Genomic DNA, 25,836 nt, shown 5'->3' on the forward strand with positions numbered 1-25,836 from the left:
TCTGGTAATGATTCAAGCTTAGGTTGAATTAGAGATAGAAATTCACATGACAGATTGGTCCTTCTGAGCGGAGCTTAAATACATCTTTATCGTTCTGAAGACACCGAAACCCGTGCACGGGCGGGTGATAGCATCCGTGAATGAGTCCTGGCCTTCGACGTTAAGGTTATAAACAGGCCGGTGATTACTCTTTATGAACGATAAAGACGTTAACAAGTTTGAAAAAGCATTTAAAATCCAAACTGCAAGGAAGAGGTCAGTAATTTTTAGTCATGGATTTTGGTGAAATGATTTGAACTTGTATAAGAATAATTTTATTATTGTGAAAGGGCAGAGAATAGTTACCAAAGTCAAAGGAAGTAATAATTATTTACGAAACAGGGAGGGTCCGCAATTGATCCTAGGTAAATAGCTATTACAAAAATAAACTAGTCCGAAATGACATGGAGTGAATTGCAATCACAAATGTAAACTAGTTAATATTGTCATTGTACGAGATGCAGTGTAACAGTATAAACAGGGAGATAATTATCATCGTGTGAGATAGATGAGTCGGGAGTAGCGTATACGACTCGGGATTTGCTAGAACTTTGTAGCAAATTATTGTATAAGGTCGTATATGTGTGAGACTTAATCCATCGGGAGACGTGATAGTTATTTCAAGGAAGGAGCTAAAAAAAGAAGTCGCGTGAGAAAAAATGGTTATCGACCCCTTTCATGAAACCGGAGTTTTAAATGAAAAACTCTGGGTTAGGGGTTAAATAATTTTAAATGGTTAATTACAAAAACAGATCATACGTTGGCTCAAAAGACGCACTAAAATAATAGCTCCTAGAATAATAATTCTGGGAAATATTACTAAAGGGGGGATTTTTATTTCTCCACCGTGGGAAATAAAACTTCTAAGGAGATCGAATAAATATGTGTTATGGATCCATTTGGGAGAAGAGGTATGAATTTATTGGGCATCTCGAAGTAAAAAAGTTAGTAGGCAGATGCATATCAAATGAATTTGAAAAAAAAAACAGCGAAAGGAGGGGCTGGAGACAGCGAGTGTGTTTTTTTTAAGCGCGAAAGTGCTTTAACGGTAACAAAGGAATATTTAACCATCGTGACTGCATGGGTAAAGAAAAGGAGGAGGACAGTCAATTTTTGGTTCAACGGGTAAAATGTTTGAAAAAATGATTCGTGTCAATTAAGAATTGGCTAAAAACACCACAAAGCGATTATTTGAGAGGTACCTATAAAGTCCAACGATGCATGTGTATGAACTTTCGCACTCAAACGTAGACGTACGTAATGAGTGAGAAAGTAGAGAATATTTGCATTTTTGGTCAGTTGGCAGACGCTCTGATCCGGAGCGACTTGAAAAACCAATAGAGAGTTGCATTGAACTATTCTGTCGTGTTGGGCATTTGAATGGCATAAGGTGAAATATGTGTGTATGAGGGAATTCAACGTCGGGTATGAATGATAACCGGATACTACTTAGTATTTGGTTGGTTAAATGCTGAATAAAAGATTTGAGGCGTGGTTATGGGGTAACTAGGAAGATGCACTTATTCAATAGAGAATGGGTGGAGAGAGAGTTTTTTTACGTGTATTAAAAGTTGCATTAGATAGCTTTAGTAATATTCTAGATATGTCTATGAAAATATGTTATAAGTACGAATGACATTATTTCCTAAGAAGGAAGATTGTAGGGAAGTTTCCCGCGCCTCCCCCATAATGTAGGAAGGAGCAGGAGAGGGGGGGTGAGAGACAGTAAATAAGTTCAGATGGTAGGAATGTCATGTATGCTGATCAACGATATCAAGCATTTGTTTTATTGATTGGGGCCGAATCAGAGAGAACTGTTAAAGATATTGAATAGCGAACTGAAAGGGGTTAGCGGGAAAATACAAATAGTTGGAAAATTTTAAAACGATAATTTATTTTCGTTACAGGGAAGCAAGTGGCATTGGCTGTTGTGCTGGGGGAATAGCGCCAGCCTGTGGTGGGTTCTGGATTTGTTATAAATAACTTTATATTTTAAACTAAAGTGATGGAATAGACTACAATTATAACATCAGAAAAAGGACAATATAATTCGTAATAGTTATTATAATTATTATTGATAGGTATTGCAGTTATTATTATCCTGAGTGGCGCAGTGGTCTAAGGCACTGCATCGCAGGGCTAACTTTGTCACTAGAGATCCTGGTTTGGATCCAGGCTCTGTCGCAGCCGGCAGCGACCGGGAGACACATGGGCGGCGCACAATTGGCCCAGCGTCGTCCAGGGTAGGGGGGAAAATGGCCGGCAGGGATGGAGCTCAGTTGATAGAGCATGGTGTTTGCAACGCCAGGGTTATGGGTTCGATTCCCACGGGGGGAGGCCAGTAAAAAAAAAAAAAAAAATGTATTCACTAGGTCGCTCTGGATAGGAGCGTCTGCTGGGTGACTAGAATGTAAATGTATTATCATTGATTCAGTAATGGTAGGAGGGAAGTAGCGATAGAGCTGTGAGGGTTGAGTTGAGGACAAGGAGAATGATTTGTGGCTCTGGTTGGCGGGAAAAAGGAGAGGCAGAGACAGACTTAGAGAGACAGAGGAAGTTAGAGAGGGAGAGAATAAAATAAAAAGAGAGAAGGAAACTGTTTAGGTTTGAAAAACAAGCAGGCTGAGAGACAGAGACAACAGTTTTTGGAGCTTGAAAAGCAGAGACTAACAGAGTAAGAAAAGGAACAGACGAGAGCAGAGTATTTAATGGCCACTAGGGGAAATAGCTGGGAGAGGTAGAACTCCAGAATAGAAGGGGAGAGCGATTTTACTAGGGGGTGGATCAAATAATTGATAATGGATCATTTGAAATGAGATCACATGTAGCAGATTTAGAGTAATCAATTAAATAATCATTGTATACTCGAGGAATTTTGAGGGATTTTATGAAGTTAGGCAGTATTTAGGTCATAAAGGGAGCTACCAAATTAAGTTGAGCCTAACTATTTTTGATTGTTATTTTTCAATTGGGTTTTTCAAATAAATAAAAAACACACCCAGCATGATGTTTATAAAGGGTTGTTATGTTGAATTTAGGGAATTTTCAACAGTTCATAGGTGGTGTTTACTATGCTGTGGGATGGAACGGTTTATTGGGTGATATTTGAAACTAAATTAATGGAATAAGCTGCAGTAATCAGAGGAATGTACAATCTAAGGCGAGACAACTATTGCCTAGATCATTGATTTAGCAATAGGATCAGGTAGATAAGGACTAGAAAAAAAAAATTAGATGAAGAATGATGAGCTTTTTGGTAAGGATAGACTGCTGTAAAGCTTGGGTACTCATTATGTACTGCATACGGGTAAATTAAGAGATCTTATCTATGGGAAGGCAATGGCAGCCCATGGTAAAATCATTTGGAACTCTGAGGAGGAAGAACAGGTTATGTTGTTGCTCTCTTCCCAAACAGTCTTAGCTTTTCATAAATATATCAGGGATGTTACCCAAATGGTAGAGAGTAAAGAGGGATATGACATTGGTCGTGGTTTAAAGATGATGTTTTTTTTTTTGGTGGGCTATTAGAGATAACTGGGTTAATCACGAACATAGAGGTTTTTATTCTTTGTTGCTAGGCAGAATACTTAGGTGACCTAAAAATGGACTTGTCATGTCCAACAATCAGTCTTCAGGTCAAGCCCGGGAGAGCCGGGGTAGAACAGAGGTTGAACTAAACATAAGTGTTTTTACAAGATAAGAGATTGTTTGTTGGATTACTAATTGATTCTGAACTGAATGAAAGTCGAATTTAGCCGCCATAAAGACAAAGGAAGTGGGAGGAGCAATAAAGAAGCAAAAAACAATCTAAAAAATGAAAGGCATGGCAATTGGTTGATAAATAACCTAAGGGAATGTTTAGGAAGGTGGAAAAAATTGACACATAAGCAGAACTATGTGTCAAGAGGGGGGAAGAGGCTAATTGTATTAAATAATATACGAAGGAGAGGACAAAATACTTTTTAAAAAAAACATTTTTTTAGATACAGTCTAAAAAGAGAATGCAGTCAGAAATTGTTAGATTAATCTGAACATGTGTGAAGATAGTTTATTAACCACACCCGTATGTCAGAGGTTTTGTGCCCCACAGGTGAACTAAAGGAGAAGGTGACCCACTATCTAACCAGGTGACTGGTGAGCATCCAGTCACTAGAAGGAAAACTGGAAGCAGGCCTGTTGGGAAGGGCCCTATCAGGTTATGTTGGTCACCACCTTGGCCATTAGAATAGCAGAGAGAGGAACCTGGGTCCATGTTACCCACTGCAAGAAGGTAGGACCACATACAAGCACCGCTTAGCACACGCAGAGTTGACGAGCGGAACTGGGCCACAGGGTCCGGGGGTCACCTCTGTCAACGAAGATCTCCTACCCAGACCTATCATCACTGTAGTGTGTTCCTAGGGTGTGAGTATGGGGTGGTACCGAGCAGAAGGACTCAAGACAGGAGAGGGTTGGCAGTTTTTGGGAATATGAGTGACCCTGAGCTGCATCATAGTCTCGACAATAGTCGTGGTAGGTCAAGATCCACCACCACCTCGCACCAATTACGCTATGGCCTTACCATTATTAAGAAATAAAAGGGAAGCGACCCAACATACTGACCGTCAAGGGCGAGTGATCTACAAAATAGGAGTCAGAGAGGGGTGGGGAGTAAGATTCAAAATTAGGATTAGAGATCTTATCAGAGCGGATAAGCAAGCAACATGGGATTATAAGATCCCGTTGTATTTATGTTCAGCTCCCTTGGCAGATTGTTCCTGTTCTCAGGTATTTAGACATACTGGGGGACGGAGATATGAGACGGGGGGGGCTGGACGTCCAGATGGAGGATAAGAAGGTATAACGACATCCCCACGGAAATGGTAGTAACGATAGTAAAAGTCACTAAAGAGGACATGAAAATAACTTACTGGGCTTGCGCGGACGTATACGGACGGGATACTTGTCTAAGATTACATTTGATGGAGTCAAAAGATATAGAGGGAGCAGGTACTGTCATTAATCCATTAATGGCAATAGACCGAGTAAATCAGTCAAGGGATGACGGAGTCAATTTGTCTAACCCGTCCACTATTAAAGATTTTCTCCTCCAAGAATGGAACCATGGGGAAGTGGAGGGGGTCCCTGATGAGAATCTCTGGTTAAAGTGGATGAAATACACCGCTAGGGCCTTGGGGGAGACCAATTGTTATGCATGCTCCATTGGGCGACCAACAATGTTGACCGCCCCAATGCCAAAGGCAATGTTTCCCTGTGTATTAGACCTGGGGTCCAATCAAAAAGAGCCCAATTGCACAGGGATTGGGCTGGCAAAATTGACATACTCGGCCAGCCCACCTAGATTCACTTTAACTCCTGGCGAATACCAGTGTTACAGACATAGAAATGGCACCCGTAACTTGGGTGATTTTGATGGCTGTAAGGAGATAATTAATGTGACTGATTTAGATAAGGAAGGAAGGAAAAAAATAATTAGGAACCTAACCATCCCTCTGACTGATGTGTGGTGGGCATGCACTAACAAAGGGAGCATTCGGCAGACATTACCAGAGGGATGGGTGGGTACTTGTGCACCAGTATTGTTGGTCCAACCTGTAAGAATTGGTCATCAAAGACCAGTGACAGGAAGAATAATTAGGAGAAAAAGAAATAAGTCAGGAAGGAAATAGCCCAATTTGGATAGATGGTATAGGCATCCCCAGGGGTGTTCCAGACGAATACAAAGCTATGAATCAAATATGGGAGAGTTTTACTACAACATTTTTTCTGGTGGGTGACAATAAACAAAAATGTGGATTGGATAAATTATATCTATTACAACCAACAACGATTTATTGACCAGACTAGAGATGCAGTAAAGGGGATCTCTGAGCGATTATCCGCCATCCCGCTCATAACTTAGTAGAGGTTGGTTCTAGATCAGGCAGAAAGGGCCGGTGTCTATAGAAAGATAAGCCATTGTTGCACATTTATCCCTAACAACACCACACTGGATGGGACAGTCACCAGAGCTCTTGCAGAATTAACTGCACTAAGTGAAGGATGAACTGAACTCAGAAGTTAGTACATTGTGGATAGGGTTGTTTGATGAAATATTTGGTAAATGGAAAACCCTAGCAGCCACCATCTTAGGAGCGATCAGTGTTTGTATGGGTATTCTTGTATTATGTGGTTGTTGTCTTGTTCCCTGTGTCCGAGGATTGGTGAGTCAGGCGTTGGTGAAATGCAGTATCTAAACAATGATGAGAGATGGACTGACTCCGGACTCTGACCAGGGGAATGTGAAAAACGATCCTCCAGGCTTGGTGGATGACGAGGATTTGGACCCTGAAAGACCGCAATTGGATGAAATGTTTATTGGTTCTGATGTGATCTCTGAGATTAGTCATGCTTGTAAAATACATTTATCCTGAATGTGGGAATATTTAGTCAAAGGGGTGGATTGTTAGATTAATTTGGATTTTAAGAATAATGACTAAAGGATTTTACCCCAAATACAGTATAAATGTTAGAATTATCATGTAGTGTCAACCCACTAACAGAGGGGGCGGTACAAAGGTGGGAGGAGCATAGTGCCTTTGTTTGTCAAGAAGTATAAAAACAGTATGTATGTGTTTTTAGCGCCAGAGCTCTCTCCATGAATAAACATACAAAAAATCCTTCTCCGTGGTTATGGACCTTGAATCATTGATGATTAAAACCAGAGCCTTACAACCTCTGGTAATGATTCAAGCTTAGGTTGAATTAGAGATAGAAATTCACATGACAGTGGCACTGTAAGAATACTGGTTTTAAATAATTATGTTGAAGCAATTTGGTTTATTATTTGATTTAACGTTTGATGTTTGACATAGCATAATACTGGTTTTAAATAATTAAGTTGAAGCAATTTGGTTGATTATTTAATTTAACGTTTGATGTTTGACCCTGCAAAATACTGGTAAAATAATTAGACTGAAATAATTTGGTTTATCGTTGAAATATAAATATGCACCGACTTTAACTAATTAGTTGGGAATAATTGTATTTAAATAAATAGATAGACGTACTTTAAATAATTAAATAATGGACGAATATTGCAAATTAAAACAAAAAACATGACTACCAGTGGAGAAGCGGAAAGAATATTGAAGGTTCTAAAATCCACACTTGAAACTAATGGAGGAAAGGACGGGAAGGAATGGAGCAGGCGAGGAGAGAAACTCTATAAGGAATGGATAGAGGATGGTTGGATACCATCCCCCGATGGAGTGCCTGTGGGAAGCGAGCCAGGGAAAATACTGGAATCGTTGAAGCGGAAAACCCAGAAAACTGAGGAAGAATGGAAGAAAGAAGGAGAACCCAGAAGAGGTAAAATCAAGGAAGCAATGGAAAAAGCAAGGCTGAAGGAAAGAATAGGACTAGCAGTGTTGGGAAAACTTAAGAAAATATGGGAAGAAAAACAGAACAATGGAGGAAAGCTGGACAAGACAGAGGGAATTAGATTTCCTACGGCACCACCCCCACCCAGATTATACCCAGAACTGCCTACGTCACCACCCTCATACGAGGCACCAAAGCTGATGGCTCCAACGCTTGACATTGTGGGGAAAGTCGAATATCATAAGCGACCAGAAGAGGAAGAGGGAGAAAAATGGGTGAGGGTTTGCGATCTGGGCGATCGGAGACAGGAGGTAGGGGCACTGCTAGAAGCAGCAAGAGCTATACGAGACGGGGTTGAGAACATGTCCAGATTACAGGAAGAAGAAAGTCGTATGAGCCTGACGGGTGACGGCGACAGGGGAAGCCTGATGCTTGATGGGGGTTTGACCCAAACAGAACTGAAGAATCAGGAAAGGGAGGACAGAGAGAGAGAGAAGAAAGAAATAAGGAACTGAAAATATTGGAAGAGGAAGTAAGAAGAGGCGCGGAACAGCTGCAGGAGATGGAGAGAACCATACGAGACTTGAGCGAGGAAAGGAAACAAGGAAGTAGAGCAAACTCCCTTCCTAGAGGGCACTATATAGATATGGGAGAAGGGCATGGTGAAGCAGTGAGAGAGAGAGAGAGTAGGAGGGGGCCAGTACCCACTGATAGCTTTGCCTAATCTATTGGCGGGGAATGAAAGGGGCCTCAGCAACCTTAGATGTATACAGTAATAATAATAATAATATGCCATTTAGCAGACAGGCCATGAACACAGAGGACGTGGCCAGAGCGGTAGAAGGAATGACCCACCCAAAACAGGAATAGTAAGGTTTGGGCTGCCGTTAGAGGGCAATGGGTTTCAGGGGATGCCCAGAGGACACATTTGCCATGGGCCGATCACGGAGAGTATGTTGGGAAAATAACTGAATTGTGTAATAGCCTCAGAGAGACATGCAATCCATCATGAGCAGAATAACAGACAGGACAGAGCCAAGAAAGAGCAGAAAGGAGCAGAGTACCTAATGGCCACTCTTGGGGAAATAGCGGGTAAAGGCAGGGAAAAGTGAAGAATACAGCGGGGGAGGTCGATGCTTCAACTGTAACAAGGAGGGACATTTTGCCAGAGAGTGTGAGGCCCCGTGTAAATACTGTAACAAAACAGGTCATAACCATCGTGACTGCAGAGCTAAAGGAAAGGGCAATGTCCGGGAAATGACAGTCTATTTTTTGGTTCCACGTGTAAAAAGTTTGAAGAAGTGATTTGTGTCAATTAAGAATTGGCTAAAAACACCACGAAGCGATTATTTGAGAGGTACCTATACATTTCTAACGATATATACGCATGAACTTGCTCACCCAAACGTAGACGTACGTCATGGGTGAGAAAGTAGAGAATATTTACATTTGCGGTCATTTAGAAGACGCTCTTGTCCAGAGCGACTTGCAGGAGCAATTGGGGTTGGGTGCCTTGCTCGGGGGCACATCGGCAGATTTTTCGCCTGGTCGGCTCGGGGATTGGAACCGGCGACCTCTCGGTTGCTGGCACAGTGCTCTTGGTTACTGGGCTACCTGCCGCCCCATATGAGTTTAAGGTTGTGCCGTTGTTTGATCATGTGATAAGGTTTGATGGGTAATCGGACCATAACTAATGTGGTTATAGAAGTAATGTATGTAAATAGTAGAGAGCCAATAGAGGTTTCCATTGAACTATTATGTTTTGTTGGGCATTTCAATGGCATAAGGTGAAATCTGTGTGTATGAGTGAATTCAACGGCTGGTATGGGTGGTAACCGGATACTACTGAGTATTTGGTTTGTTGATGTTGAATGGAAGATTTGTAGCGTGGTTGGGGTTAAATAGAAAGACTCACTTATTCAGTAGGGAATGGGTGAAGGGAGAGAGAGTTTTTGTGTTGCTGAATGAGGTGAGAGCTAGTGCGATTTTCATTTGGTGACGTCACTTGCTCTATGAACTGGAAGTAGTTGCTTTGAAAGAATCATTGTAGAGTGACTGGCGATGTATGTAGAGGGTCCCGGGTTCGAACCCAGGTAGGGACAGTGGGTAAAGCTTTCGCATTGGGGCTATGGACCTAGATTATGACGTAGATTGAGAAATGTGAAAAGTTGAATTAGATAGCTTTAGAAGTATTCTAGAAAGGTCTATGAAAATATGTTACAAGTACGAATGACATTATTTCCTAAGAAGGAAGATGATTAGGGCAGGTCCCCGCGCCTCCCCCGTTGTGTAGGAAGGAGCGGGGAGAAGGGGTGAGAGACAGTTCATAGTTTAAATGATAGGAATATAATTAAATGTATGCTTATAGCAAGTTTTGTTTTATTAATTAGGGCCTAATCAGAGAGAACAGTGAAAGAAATTGAATAGCGAACTGAAATGGCGATAGAGCTGTGACAATTGAGTTGAGGACAAAGGATTATTTAAAAAAATATATAGAGACAGTCCAGCGAGTTAGATTGAGCTGTAAGATTTCAAGTAGTCTAAATACTTGACTGGAAGGCAGTGCTTTGATAAATTCTAATTGTTATTACTTTATTCGATAGGTTGCGTAACACCAGTGGTGTATGAAAATAATTTGTGAATTCTAAAACGATAATTTGGTTTCGTTACGTGAACAATGGGATATCGTTTTTACTATTAGGATGATGGATTAAATAAACCGTTTTTCTGCGTTATGAAGTTATTAAACAATAGGTTTATATTTTATAACCTCAATACAACAGGTTGAGAGGATTAAATTAATAGAAAGGGGTTATAGGGTTATATTAGAAGGTGTAGTGAACTTAATGAAACGTGGTATTATATAGTGTCTTCCAGGATTGATGGAAGTCTCCTATAGCATTATGTTAAGGGGATGCCTGGGATAAAATATAATGTCTTACTTACACGGAGTATGTGATTGAATTGGCTAATGAATGAAATATGACATTTACAGGGGGGACAGGAACAATAGAAGGGGAGACAGATTTTCCTAGGGGGTTGATCAAATAATTGATAATGGATCATTTGAGATGAGATCACATGTAGCAGATTTAGGGTAATCAATTAAATAATAATTGTATACTCGAGGAAATTTGAGTGGTTTTATGGATTAGTTATGAGGAATTAGATTGATACAAACAATTATTGATGGGTTAGGACTGGGGATATCTGTATCATGTTTTGTGTGTACTACCATCTTTAGATTACTGATGGTAATTGAAGGTTAACAAAATGTATAACCAGGAGAAAGAGATTAGCTTATCTCATTGGAATGTTGCCCAGGGCTAGGGGGAGCAGTAGTGAAGTTAGGCAGTATTTAGGTCATAAAAGTGAGCTACCAAATTAAGTGGGGCCTGGCTATTTGTGGTTGTTGTTTTTCAAATTGGGTTTTTCAAATAAAAAACAACACACCTAGTATGATGGTTATAAAGGGTTGTTATGTTAAATTTAGGGGGTTTGTGTTAGGTTTGAAAGATTTAAGTATGGACCTGTCATGTCCAACCATCAGTCTTCAGGTCAAGCCCGGGAGAGCCGGGGTAGAACGGAGTTTGAACTAAACATGAGTGTTTTTACAAGATAAGGGATTGATTGATTGGATTACTATTGATTCTGAACTGAATGCAAGTCGAATTTAGCCGCCATAAAAGACAAAGGAAGTGGGAGGAGCAATAAAGAAGCAAGGGACAGTCTAAAAAAATAAATAAGGGATGGCAATTGGATGATAAATTACCAATATTACCTAAGTGATTGTTTAGGTAGGTGGTAATATTGACACATGAGCAGAATCATGTGTCAAAAGGGGGATGATAGTAGATGGTAGGATTGAATAATAAATATATACGAAGGAGAGGTCAAAATACTTTTAAAAAAAGGAATGCAGTCAGAATTAGAAATTGAGAGCTGAACACGTGTGAAGATAGTTTATTAACCACACCTGTATGTAAGAGGTTTTGTGCCCCACAGGTGAACTAAATGAGAAGGTGACCCACTCTATCTAACCAGGTGACTGGTGAGCATCCAGTCCCTAAAGAAGAAAAACTGGAAGCAGGCCTGTTGGGAAGGACCCTATCAGGTTATATTGGTCACTGCCTTTGCTATTAGAATAGCAGAAAGAGCAACCTGGGTCCACGTTACCCACTGCAAAAAGGTAAGAACACATGCAAGCACCACTAAACACATGCAGAGTTAGAGAGAAGAACTGGACCAATAGGGTCTGGGGATCACCTCTGTTAACGAAGATCTCCTACCCCGACCTATCATCACTGTAGTGTGTTCTCAGGGTGTGAGTATGGGGTAGTACCAAGCAGAAAGACTGAGGACAGGAGAGGGTTGGCGGTTTTTGGGAATATGGATAACTTGAGTTGCATCATAGTCTCGGCAATGGTCTTGATATGACAAGATCCACCACCAATTACGCTATGCCCTTACCATTGTTAAGAAGTAAAAGAGAAGAGAAGCGACCCGACATACTGACCGCCAAGGACGAGTGGCCTACAAAATGGGAGTCAGAGAAGGGCAGACTGTCAGATTCAGAATAAGGGTTAGGGACGTAGCCAACGGGTGGGGTACATGTCAATAAGCAATTTGGGATTATGAAATCCCATTATATTCGTGTTCGGCCCCCACGGCGGAATGTTCCTAGACTCAAGTGTTTAAAAACACTTGGGGATGGGGATATGAGACCGAGGGTGACTGAACATCCAGATGGGGGGTAAAGAGAAACAAAGACCTCACCAATTATCAATTGGAGAGTAGTAATGTGACGGACTTAAGTTCGGAAGCACAGGAGAGAATTCTGAAACTTACAGCCCCTGTAACCGATGTGTGGTGGGCGTGTGCCAGTAAAGGCAGTATAAGGCAGAGAATTCCAAAAGGGTGGCTAGATATGTGCGCCCTGGTTCTACTGGTTCAGCTAGTTAGAATTAGTCACCAGGAACCAAGGATTAAACAGATGTAGGAGGAGTTTTAACAAGAAGGAGAATAGCCCTATTTAGATGGATGCGATTGGGATACCAAGGGGGGTATCGGATGGATACCGAGCTATGAAACAATTAGGGGAAGGGTTTACTACCACGTTCTTTAGGTGGGTGACAAACAAAATTGTGGATTGGATTAATTATATCTATTACGGCCAACAACGATTTATTGGCTAGACTAGGGATGCAACAAAAGGGATCTTTGAACAATTATCCACCATCTCACTCTTATGACTTAGTAAAAAGAGGTTGGCTCTAGATCAGGCAGAAAGGAGTGGTGTCTATAGAATGGTAAGCCATTGTTGTACGTTTATCCCTAACAATACCAGTCCTGACGGGAGTATCTCTAAAGCCCTAGTTGGTTTAGATAAACTATCAGCTGAAATGAAGAGCATGGCTGGAATGGAGGGAAACGGACTGTTCTCCTGGTTGGGGGAGTGGTTTGGTAAGTATGCTGCACTGGTGGTTACTGGATTTCTGACCCTAGTAGTTGTGTTTCTAATATTAATGTGCTGTGATGCCTGTGTAATTCCTTGTTTGAGAAAGTCTGTTACAGATGTCGTGCATACGGCTGGTATGATGCCCCTCCTAGGGGCTCAAGAAGGAGATGCAGACACTGAGATGAAGCTGACTGAGGATGACCCTTGGTTTGCTATTGGTGAGGTGGTGGAGTAACACCCTAGTGGGTGTCTAAAGGGGGAATCAAAATTCCCTGTTTGTGTTTTTATGTTTTATAAATCCATTTTAACTATTGTGAATGTTTGTCTTTCCTTAGGTGAAGGTTTGAAGTTCCTGGGTGGCTGGTAGCCAACCTAGTACAAGTTAGGTGTAGATGGAAGGACTGAAGGCCTTTTTATTATCATTATTGCCTATTAATAAAAGTGTGATTATTTTAGTTTGTATTGTATTTTAATGAGTGACACCCTAGTGGGTGTCAAAAGGGGGAATCCTAAATCTCCCTGAAATCACATCTAGTTATAATTTTCTTATAACTAGATGTGATGCCTAGCTTAGAAAGAATACATTAATGATTAAACATAATAGGTTTGTGCTGTACTGATATAGATTGTTTAACATAACAAGCTGTGATTAATGTGAGGAACCGTTAGGGGGTAGGCAGAGACAGACTTGTGACTCACACACACACACACACACACACTGCCTCTTTATTAAACTGCTCAAGGACATGTGTACTGCTACAATGAAGAAGAACAAACTATGTCTGAGGTTGCTGACTCGAGACAAGTTGTAAAGATAACAACTAATGACCGGCAACAGTGAAGCGCCAAGGGGCTGGGACCAGCCTGAGCGCCAACGATAGGTTGGGTAAGTTTAAACCACACCCAGCCTCTATTCTGACAGGCCCAGCAGGGAGCGGGAACTATCTCTGTCAGAGTATTTAAAGAAGAACTTATAACAATAGCTCAGTTCTCTGTCTGCCCTGCGTGGTTTTTCAGTGGGCCCGTATATACGAACATCATATTTACCACTCAAGTGTTTGCATTAATTAAAATACTAGTACATCTTAAAAGACGTGTGTTCACCTCTTTTGTTCCTTATACCAGATTCGAATTGACGCAACTTAACATCAGGAACAGTCGGAGGTGGAGGCGGCTGTGGAGCCATTATAGCGGCGCTTGTGGAAGGGTGGGTAGGCTCTGCACACGGAGCTAGCTGGAGCTCGGGAGCACCATCGCTGTTGGACTTGGTGGCAGACTCAGTGGTCTGATGCTGCTGCTAACTTACTGCTCATCGCTCTCCTTCTCATTTGTTTCTGATATCCATCGTGGCAGATTAGCTGGTTCAAGCTAGCTAAATAGGCTAAGGCAAATAACACTAACACTTTTTACCGCTATAGCTAAGAGTGAAGCATATTCCAAGGTAAACTTGACACCACCCTTTTAAATCCAAATCTAATATTACAGGTGTAGGCGAGATGAGAACGCTTTTTTCCCTGCTTTTTTTTGGAAACCCAAAGGATTCATACCTAACTGCCCAGTGGCTTTCCGAGGCACAGGATTTAGTATGATATATTACATTTCGTATGGTGGAACAAGCTCCCTCACGACGCCAGGACAGCGGAGTCACTCACCACCTTCCGGAGACATTTGAAACCCCACCTCTTTAAGGAATACCTGGGATAGGATGAAGTAATCCTTCTACCCCCCCTTACCCCCCCCCCAAAAAAAAACAAAAAACAAAAACATTGTAAAGTGGTCATCCCACTGGCTATAAGGTGAATGCACCAATTTGTAATTCGCTCTGGATAAGAGCGTCTGCTAAATGAAGTAAATGTAAATGTATGGTATGTATTAATTTCAGAATGTCCATCATTTTCATAAAATATGTTACGAATTTGCAAAGTGTACAATATGTTCTTGTCTTATATATAACCTTTTCGGCGACCCGACCAAATTCACATAGAAATGTTGAGTTATAGGTCATTCTCATCGAAAGCAAGCCTAATAAGTGGTAGATCTGTTCGATATGCACTATTTCTATGCTTCCCAATATTAAGTTTAGTTTTTGCATCTTTTAATTTCGGTTTTGTACACCAGCTGAAAATACAATATTTTTGGTTATGGAAAATATATTTCACAGTGGTTTAGATGGTACAATGATTCTGTACACAATGACTGATTGTTTTGTGACATCAACTGAAATTAGTTGAACTATTTGAATTTTAGCAACCAGGAAATGCTGGAATGATTTCGGCTTATTGCACCTTTAAGTTACTTTCTGTCTTATGTACCAAACGTAAAATATTATACTAATTTGGGTGTCCTGGATTTACTTTTACTATGTAACGTCTAGTCTATGAGACCAGGCTGCCTACACACAGCAACACAGTGTAGTTTTTTGAGCGCCAACCTGTCACTCAATCGTTTTAACTTTTTTGTTATTTTTATATAGGGACATAAAACTAAAACTGAGGGGGATAAAGTGATCATTTAAATATCTAACAACATAAATAATTAGATGCATAAGTAACTCAATCAACAAGTTTCAGATTCATACAATCAACATTGAACATTTTACAGAGAACAATAGAGATTATAATTCTCTAAATAAAGGTTTTGAAAATCAGGTAAAAAATCATGTTTTTACTATTTTGTTGATTTGGACTGCAAATACATTTTCTAAAATTGATCTGTAATAGAAGGTTAATCAAAATGATCACTACTGTGCATGGATCTCCCTTTATTGCAACTTGTTCACTATGTTTCAGTAGTGACACATTTATTGGGGTGGTAAGGAATTCAGGTAAATATTTCAAATATGCAATACAAACAAAGTGTAGTATATTCTGTACACTTATGTCTACCTGACATACAGTACCAGTCAAGTTTGGACACACCTACTCATTCCAGGGTTTTTCTTTATTTTTACTATTTTCTACATTGTAGAATAACAGTGAAGACATCAAAACTATGATATAACTCATATGGAATCATGTAGTAACCAAAAAAGTGTTAAACAAATCAAAATATATTTCAAAGTAGCCACCCTTTGCCTTGATGACAGATTTGCACACTCTTGGCATTCTCTCAACCAGTTTCATGAGGTAGTCACCTGGAATGCATTTCAATTAACAGGTGTGCCTTCTTAAAAGTTAAATTGTGGAATTTCCTTCCTTCTTAATGCGTTTGGCCCAATCAGTTGTGTTGTCACAAGGTAGAGGGTGGTATACAGATTATAGCCCTATTTGGCAAGAACAGCTCAAATAAGCAAAGAGAAACGACAGTCAATCATTACTTTAAGACATGAAGGTCAGTCAATACGGAACATTTCAAGAACTTTGAAAGTTTCTTCAAGTGCAGTCGCAAAACCCATCAAGCGCTATGATGAAACTGGCTCTCATGAGGACCGCCACAGGAAAGGAAGACCCAGAGTTACCTCTGCTGCAGAGGATAAGTTCATTAGAGTTAACTGCACCTCAGATTGCAGCCCAAATAAATGCTTCACAGAGTTCAAGTAACAAACACATCACAACATCAACTGTTCAGAGGAGACTGCGTGAATCAGGCCTTCATGGTCGAATTGCTGCAAAGAAACCACTACTAAAGGACACCAATAAGAAGAAGAGACCTGCTTGGGCCAAGAAAAATGAGCAATGGCCATTAGACTGGTGGAAATCTGTCCTTTGGTCTGATGAGTCCAAATTTCAGATTTTTGGTTCCAACCGGCGTGTCTTTGTGAGACGCAGAGTAGGTGAACGGATTATCTCCTCATGTGTGGTTCCCACCATGAAGCATGGAGGAGGAGGTGTTATGGTGTGGGGGTGCTTTGCTAGTGACACTGTTGGTGATTTATTTAGAATTCAAGGCACACTTAACCAGCATGGCTACCACAGCATTCTGCAGCGATACACCATCCCATCTGGTTTGGGTTTAGTGGGACTATCATTTGTTTTTCAACAGGACAATGACCCAACACACCTCCAGGCTGTGTAGGGGCTATTTTACCAAGAAGGAGAGTGATGGAGTGCTGCATCAGGTGACCTGGCCTCCACAATCACCCGACCTCAACCCAATTGAGATGGTTTGGGATGTGTTGGACGGCAGAGTGAAGGAAAAGCAGCCAACAAGTGTTCAGCATATGTGGGAATTCCTTCATGACTGTTGGAGAAGCATTCCTCATGAAGCTGGTTTAGAGAATGCCAAGAGTGTGCAAAGCTGTCATCAAGGCAAAGGGTGGCTATTTGAAGAATCTCAAATATAAAATATATTTTGATTTGTTTAACAGTCTTTTGGTTACTACATGATTCCATATGTGTTATTTCATAGTTTTGATGTCTTCACTATTATTCTGAGTAGGTGTGTCCAAACTTTTGACTGGTACTGTATGTTGGAAGACATGTGTGCTGAAAGTTTGGGAGAAATAGTTTTATTTACCCCCGTTTGGCTTGGTGAGTCAGTCACTTAAAGTGTGTCTGTAGGAAAACATGACAAACCATATCTGACAATTATCCAACGTAGCCGACATTTCAAAGCTGCCTGTTTCAGAAAAAAATGCTTGTCATTTTAGTTGTTGATAACTCATTCTTGATGGCTTATTCATCCACATCATCAGAAAATACAACGTTCCAAATCAAATGACAAGCCACTGTCCGAAAATTCCAGTAGAAAGACAATGCCACAAACAGTGCATTTCTACCCAATAAGACACTTGTTATCAAAAGCAGTGATTTTCATTGCATCTGTTGTGATGAGCATCTCTCATTTCGTTGCACATCAGAGTGTACTGATTGACTGACTACTTGGCATTCCCTGTCACTATGAAGCAAAATCAAACACATACAAAGAAACACAATTAAAGAAAACAAATCCAAACAAACTTGGGTGAAATGAATTATCCGCACAAGTCAGCACTCAATGCCCGGTAATCCCCTGAGTGGAACAGAAAGCAGCATCATCTTATCACATGATGAATAGCTGAGGCATCCACGCACATAAGATACTGACGTTAAACAACAAGAGCAATTTAAGTGGGCCATTTTTCTCACAATAAACTGCAGGAGCAAAGCGTAATTCCAAATGGAAAAACTGTCAGACAATCCTTGGCTCACACAAGTGAATTTAATTGTCTTGTCCTCGTGGTGCTCACCATTTACACACTAGATTTGAGGGATCAATCGGACAACGTTGGAAAATTCATCAAAACAGGAAATAGTATAAGTAATAGTTGTCAAGGATGACTCAATTCTTCCATACATCATTGTTTTAAACCATTTTGAAGATTTGAATTAAAATGTTCCTATCATAATATAACAAAAATTCAACAGCAAAACATATTTAAAATTACATTATTGAATTTATAGCATGATTTAAAGAGTTCAATTGTCAAAGTAAACATTTACCTTTTCTGTTGACTGCGAGGTCCCAAAGAAGATGGGTATGAAGGCTAGCCACACGATACAGGTGGTGTACATGGTGAAGCCGATGGGCTTGGCCTCGTTGAAGGTCTCTGGCACGCCCCGGGTCTTGATGGCATACACCGTACAGGTGACCATGAGCAGCATGCTGAAACCAAGCAGGCAGATCAGAGAAAGGTCTGAGATGTCACATTTGAGCACGCCACGGGCCATGTCCGGGTTGGACGTGCGCTGGTCCTCATAGTCGATGATAGCCTGAGACGGGTCCACACCAAACCAGATGCACACCCCCAGGAGCTGAACTGAGATCAGGCTGAAGGTGATGACCAGCTGGGAGGCCGGAGAGATTAACCTGGGGGCGCTCACTGACATCTTCCCCTGCTCAAAGATGCGATAGATACGGTTGGTCTTAGTGAGCAGCGCTGCATAGCTAATACTCATCCCCAGACCCAGGAAGATCCGTCGCAGGGAGCAGATGCCAACGTCAGGGGCAGCGATCATGAGGAAGGTGGTGGCGTAGCACAGGAAGATGCCTGTCAGCAGCACATAGCTGAGTTCGCGCCCTGATGCCTTCACGATGGGCGTGTCGTTGTAGCGGATGAAGGTGCCCACCACAAACATGGTGGCCATGATTCCCAGCACAGCGATGAGGACGGGGATGACGGCCCAGGGGGAACTCCACTCCAGCTTGACGATGGGGATGGCCTCACAGGCCGTGTGGTTCTTGTTGGGCCGCAGGTCAAAGCGGCACATCTTACAGCTGTAGGTGTCGGCCTGGTACTGGTAGCCATCACAGCGCTCACAGTGCCAACAGCAGGGGACACCCTTCACTGTTTTCTTCCTCTCCCCAGGACAACAGGGCTGGCTGCAGATAGACTGGGGCACCTGGAGTGTCCCACCAGGCCACTGCATCTCCTTAGTCTGGCGGAAAGAAGGTGAAGGACAGGAGGAGTTATCTATCTGTCTGTGACCATTAAACAGTCATAAAAAGTGTACTTTATTAATGCATGTTTTCCTTGAATAAGCCAAATGAAATTTGGATAAACTTAGAATAACATTTGCATAAAAATGTTTAGAGTCATTAACACTGATCAAATTGTGTGGCCACAACTATCTTGTTTTTCTTGTTGCATAATAAAAACGAATATTACATATGCATGAGAGCACAATTCAATAATTTTTTAGTGGATTAGAATGAAAACCAAAAACACAAGGATGGTGGGATGAAAGACATTTGTTTTTAAGGATGGTAAACAGCATTTAACAAGACCACTACACCATTTTTCAATCACAAAGTAATTGCTTTGAAAGCTGTTCTTATCTTAAAGCATGGAATACAGCATTTTTTGTAAATTATAACTCAGCAGGAAACTACATATCTGTCCCCTTCTCAGTCACATAAGCCTTGCTTTAAAGGCACTTTCCACCTAATTTAAGAAGAACAAGCAAATGCTGTAATACTGGTCCTCCTGTAGCTCAGTTGGTAGAGCATGGTGCTTGCAACGCCAGGGTTGTGGGTTCGATTCCCCACGGGGGGCCAGTATGAAAAATTTATGCACTCACTAACTGTAAGTCGCTCTGGATAAGAGTGTCTGCTAAATGACTAAAATGTATTGGTAATGCTAACATAATGTAATACCACATCGTAGTCTTGTCCTATTGCCATTACTTAGTTTATTACCATATGTTTCAGATGCCTGATGGTTACTTGAAATGGCCTGGGGTAGATTCAGAATCAGCACAGTAAATAATCTCTGAATGGCAACATGGTTGTTTGCGTTTCCTGAATATGTCTTCTTCATACCGTTATCCCTGAGCCTGCATTCCACAACAGCTATGATTTGGTGTGCAACAGTAACCCCACAGCAGGCCCCTGATATCTACTGTCTTTTTATCATATAGATAAGTCCCAGGTCCTGCATGACTTAACTTAGTTGGTAAAGCATGGACTGAGGCTATGGATACAGTAATGAAAAATACATTAATATCATGGTTTAATATGACATGTTTTTAGTCAGTGCATCTTTTTATCACCAAAAAATATGATGTACTGTATTAACCTTCACAGACACTTCTAACTGCATACAGTATTTACTTAGATTCACATTACTGAAAACCTTGACGGGTGCCATGCAATAAACAAGTGGATAAATAACCATACATCTAAATGAAGCTGGTCTGCCCAGTGGCCGATGATCTTATACTCTGTGGTGTTGTGTTTCATCTGGTACTGGTAAATCTCATAGCGACCAGGGGCATCTCCATTCACATTGAAGATCACTGGAGTGCCAGCAATTCCTGCAGAATAATTAAAAGGGACATTTTTGTTAATAATATCCACCATATGTATTCAATTCAAATCAAATAACGTTTATTTACTGAGAGAGAACTCATGTGTGGTGCCGGAATGCTACATACAAGACACATAACAACATAGAACACAACACATGTACAGTATAAAGTATTGGAAGCATTCTATGCAATCACAGGCTATCACTGAACAAAAATATAAATGCAACATGCAACAAAACATTATTTAAAAACGGAGTTAAAGTTCATATAAGGAAATCAGTCAATTGAAATAAATTAATTAGGCCCTAATCTATGGATTTCACTGGGAATACAGATATGCATCTGTTGATCACAGATACCTTAAAAAAAAGGTACGGGTGTGGATCAGAAATCCTTGCGACGTGGGGCCGTGCATTATCATGATGAAACATGAGGTGATGGCGGCGGATGAATGGCACGACAATGGGCCTCAGGATCTCGTCACGGTATCTCTGAGCATTCAAATTGCCATCAATAAAATGCAATTCTGTTCTTTGTCCGTAGCTTATGCCTGCCCATTTCATAACCCCAACGGCACCATGGGGCACTCTGTTCACAACGTTGACATCAGCAAACCGCTCTCCCACACGACGCCATACACGCTGTCTGCCATCTGCCTGGTACAGTTGAAACCGGGATTCATCCGTGAAGAGAACACTTCTCCAGCGAGCCAGTGGCCATCGAAGGTGAGCATTTGCCCACTGAAGTTGATTACGACGCGGAACTGCACATTTTATAGTGGCCTTTTATTGTCCCCAGCACAAGGTGCACCTGTGTAATGATCATGCTGTTTAATATATAAACAGTACCAGTCAAAAGTTTGGACACACCTACTCATTCAAGGTTTTATCTTTATTTTTACTGTTTTCTACATTGTAGAATAATAGTGAAGACATCAAAACTATCGTCAAAACTATGAAATAACACAAATGGAATCATGTAGTAACCCAAAAAGTGCTAAACAAATCAAAATATATTATATATTTTAGATTCTTCAAATAGCCAACTTTGCCTTTATGACAGCTTTGCACACTCTTGCCATTCTTTCAACCAGCTTCACCTAGAATGCTTTTCAAACAGCCGTGAAGGAGTTCCCACATATGCTGAGCACTTGTTGGCTGCTTTTCCTTCACTCTGCCGTCCAACTCATCCCAAACCATCTCAATTGGGTTGAGGTCAGGGGATTGTGGAGGCCAGGTCATCTGATGCAGCACTCCATCACTCTCATTCTTGGTAAAATAGCCCTTACACAGCCTGGAGGTGTGTTGGGTCATTGTCCTGTTGAAAACAAATGATAGTCCCACTAAGCCCAAACCAGATGGGATGGCATATCGCTGCAGAATGCTGTGGTAGCCATGCTGGTTAAGTGAATTCTAAATAAAACAGAGACAGTGTCACCAGCAAAGCACCCCCACACCATAACACCTCATCCTACATGCTTTACGGTGGGAACTACACATGCGGAGATCATCCGTTCACCCACACCGCGTCTCACAAAGACACGGCGGTTGGAACAAAAAATCTCCAATTTGGACTCCAGACCAAAGGACAGATTCCCACCGGTCTAATGTCCATTGCTCGTGTTTCTTGGCCCAAGCAGGTCTCTTCTTCTTATTGGTGTCCTTCAGTAGTGGTTTCTTTGCAGCAATTCAACCATGAAGGCCTGATTCACACAGTCCCCTCTGAACAGTTGATGTTGAGATGTGTCTGTGACTTGAACTCTGTGAAGCATTTATTTGGGCTGCAATTTCTGAGGCTGGTAACACTAATGAACTTATCTCTGCATCAGAGGTAACTCTGGGTCTTCCATTCCTGTGGCGGTCCTCATGAGAGCCAGTTTCATCATAGCACTTCATGGTTGTTGAGACTGCACAAGTTCTTGAACTGTTCATGTCTTAAAGTAATGATGGACTTTCGTTTCTCTTTGCTTATTTGAGCTGTTCTTGCCATAAATTGGACTTAGTCCTTTACCAAATATTGCTATCTTCTGTATACCCCCCCCCCCCACCCCCCCTACCTTGTCACAACACAACTGATTGGCTCAAATGCACAATTTAACTTTTAAGAAGGCACACCTGTTAATTTAAATGCATTCCAGGTGACTACCTCATGAAGCTCGTTGAGAGAATACCAATAGTGTGCAAAGCTGTCATTGTTGAGCTGAATCTCAGGAGTGAGTCAAAGAACTATACTTCCCAAAGTGCACCAGCAGCAGCAAACCGGCTGCTTGTCACCTGATCAATCATTTTCACTGATTTGGAGCACCTGTGAAGGCATGGAGGGGCTCAGTCATTCAGAAGAACAAACTTCAGAGAGAAGACTCCAAGTTCACTCACAGGTTCAGTCCAAAGACGCCAATGGAAAAAGGCTTAAATGGTTAATTCATTTAAGTTATTTAGAATGTTTATTATTTAAATGTTTAAACTAATTTAAGTTTATTAAAATGTTTAATTAAAATGGTAACTTTTTGTTCTGTCTTTAAAGGTTTACAACCTAATTTACTGGCTATTTTACTGGACAGACAATCAACTGAAAGCAAACTAAAAATAAAAAAGATTGAGTCGGAAATTTGAGTTGTCCCTTTGGATGGTGAACAAGAGGAGGACTTGACAGTTGTAAACCATGCGGAGCGGCCTGGCCCTGAGGATAAACGGCTTCAGATCCAGAAATAAGCTGTTGACGCAGAGGAAGTCAAGATGGCGGAAGATGTCCTGGGGAAGTCGGTCCAGCAGCTCAAAAAGGAGAGGACCACTGCAAAAAGCAGCTTCACCAGACAAGCCAACTTCATTTCAAGAGGAGCAAGCAGCATGCTTCAAGTGGAGTTAAAGGAGGAATTCGCTAAGCTTTCAGATTGTTTCAGAAAGATGCTCGATGCCAACGATGACTACAGGATTGGACTGGAGGTTGACATGACTGAGGATAAGGAACCAGGTCTTAATGAACAGCAAGAGGCTGACATTGATAGATCTGTAAATTAAGGTGAAACAAAGTTGGCGGAAATAAGAGACATTGTTCAAACAAGCCTGTGGTCGAGGTATGGAAGGAGTGAACTTCTTGTGGCAATCCTGGAAGCAGAAAAAGCCAATGATAAAGCAGCTGATGTACCTGTGGAAAGTGCCAATTTAGAGGGCTATGAAGTGCACCTCGCTCTCTTGGACAAGAGAATAAAAGAGGCCATCTCTGCAATGTCAACATGGGAGCGATGGATCCCTGTAGAATTAAAGGACGAATTAGATGGAAGAGTCAAGGACGTAAGAGCATTCTACTACAGGCTTGAGTTAAGGAGACCTGAATTTGCCACTGCACGGATGATCAATGAGCAAGGCACAGGAGTGAAACTACTACTCCAACCGGCAACATCCACACCAATAGTGAGAATCAAGCCAATCTCTCTACCTATCTTCAAGCGAAGCAAGAGAGAATATCACAGATGGAGGTAAGACTGGGACAGGCTGCAAAAGCAGGGAGAGCCATCTGGATCAACTGAAGTTAAGAAAATTCAACTCCTGGAGAGTGTGGATGACAAAATCTCAAAAGACCTCAGACTTTCAACCTACACCACTGCCGATGACATGTTCAGAGTCCTGGAGAACAGGTATGGCAACAAGGTGGTGCCCCAGACCACAATTTTTTCCTCTGCCCAAAAGGAGAAGTCAAAAGAGGGGAAGAGAGAAAGAGTGGAAAAGACGGCAAAGGTGAAAGCAAGCTAACGGAGGAACAAGAGGAGATCTTGTCTGAACTTTCCCAGGAAATGGCAGATCGATGCAGAAAGGCTTTCACCAACACCAACAAAACCGCAGTGACACTCGATGCTTCAGGCCAGTCTGAGCTACTGCAGAAAAATGGGCTCTCTGAACTTCCTGTCATCATGATGTTGATGCAAGTCACGGCAAACGCAGGGCAGAAGATTGGGACTTTAATTGACCTTGCTTCAGACACAAACTACATTACCCATAAGGCTGCTGAAAGACTGAGGTTAAGACATGAGAAGATAACTTTAGTTGTGCATGGGGTTGGTGGTATGACCATGGAGGTGAACACACAAAGGTATCTCCTCAAAGTCAGAGTCAAGACACCTAAAGGGACAGAGAGAGCTAATGAAATGGTCTGCTACGGCTTGGATGAAATCGCCAGAGTGCATCAAGTAATTGAACCTGAGAAGTTGAAAAATTCTTCCCAGAAGTCAAACTTACAGAATTGGAAAGGCCAGAAGAGGTTGAACTTCTCATTAGCCACCGAGAGGGAAGACTCGCTCCCCAGAGGGTAAAAATCATGGGAGACCTCGTCTTGTGGGAGGGTCCATTGGGGAAAACAGCGGGTGGAGCACATCCTGACTTATTTGAAGAAGTAGAGGTTGCAGCATATGAGTCCAAAACACACTTTGCTCGCTCCATGAGGACAGCAGCTGTCAAATATCAAGAAATCACAAGTCCAACAATTGACACAGCCCAGCTACAGCAGGAGGATGTGACTCAGACCAAATTTACAGCTGCCAGTGACCGTGAGTTCCTTGAGTGGTGGCACTGGGACAGCATCGGAGCTGCATGTGAGCCAAGATGTGGAGGATGCCGATGTGGAAACTGTCCACCAGGAGGAAAAGAAATGACCCTGGCAGAGGAGAGGGAACTGGAGATCATTAAAGGAGGCCTCACCTACAAGAAGGGGGATGCTCACACACCGGCTCCACATTGGGATGCAAAGTATCCTTGGATGGTAGATCCAGCCTCTCTCCCGAACAACAAAAGTGCAGTCCAGGCTTGTTTCTTAAGGATGGAAAAGCAACTAAGCAGAGAGCCAGACTGGAAAGTCGTATATGCTACCCAGATCCATGAAATGGTCAAGCGAGGCGCAGCCATAAAACTCACCAACAAAATCATGGACGAGTGGAACGGACCAGTGTGGTACGTAAGCCACCTGGTGGCACCAAACCCTCATTCGGTGACAACACCGGTTCGTATTGTATGGAATAGTAGCCAGACATACAAAGGCGTGGGTATGAATGATCTTCTTCTGAAGGGACCAGACGTTCTCAACCCTATAAGAGCTGTCTTGCTGAGGTTCAGAGAAGGGACGTATGTATCTCTAGGAGACATCAAAAAGATGTACAACTCTGTATGGCTGGAGGAGCGTGAGATGCATCATCACATGTTCCTCTGGAGGGACAGCCCAGATGAAGAGATAAGTGAATATGCAAATAACCAGAGTCAACAT

The 25,836-nt window shown here is 41.8% G+C and overlaps 1 protein-coding gene across 1 annotated transcript in view; it reads right to left on the reverse strand.

Annotated features, from left to right (window-relative positions):
* The window catches only part of LOC123481790 (metabotropic glutamate receptor 4-like), a 39,153-nt gene extending 18,146 nt beyond the window's left edge, over nt 1–21,007 (reverse strand). The window contains exons 1-3 of the mRNA XM_045206800.1: nt 20,962–21,007; nt 20,456–20,592; nt 18,280–19,215 (exon numbers count right to left, since the gene is read on the reverse strand). Of these exons, the coding sequence (XP_045062735.1) occupies nt 18,280–19,215; nt 20,456–20,592; nt 20,962–21,007 (1,119 nt within the window). The remainder of the gene's footprint in view (nt 1–18,279; nt 19,216–20,455; nt 20,593–20,961) is intronic.
* Between the last annotated feature and the right edge of the window lie 4,829 nt (nt 21,008–25,836).

This window comes from Coregonus clupeaformis, chromosome 24, assembly GCF_020615455.1.
Source record: "Coregonus clupeaformis isolate EN_2021a chromosome 24, ASM2061545v1, whole genome shotgun sequence".
NCBI classification, from domain to species: domain Eukaryota; kingdom Metazoa; phylum Chordata; class Actinopteri; order Salmoniformes; family Salmonidae; genus Coregonus; species Coregonus clupeaformis.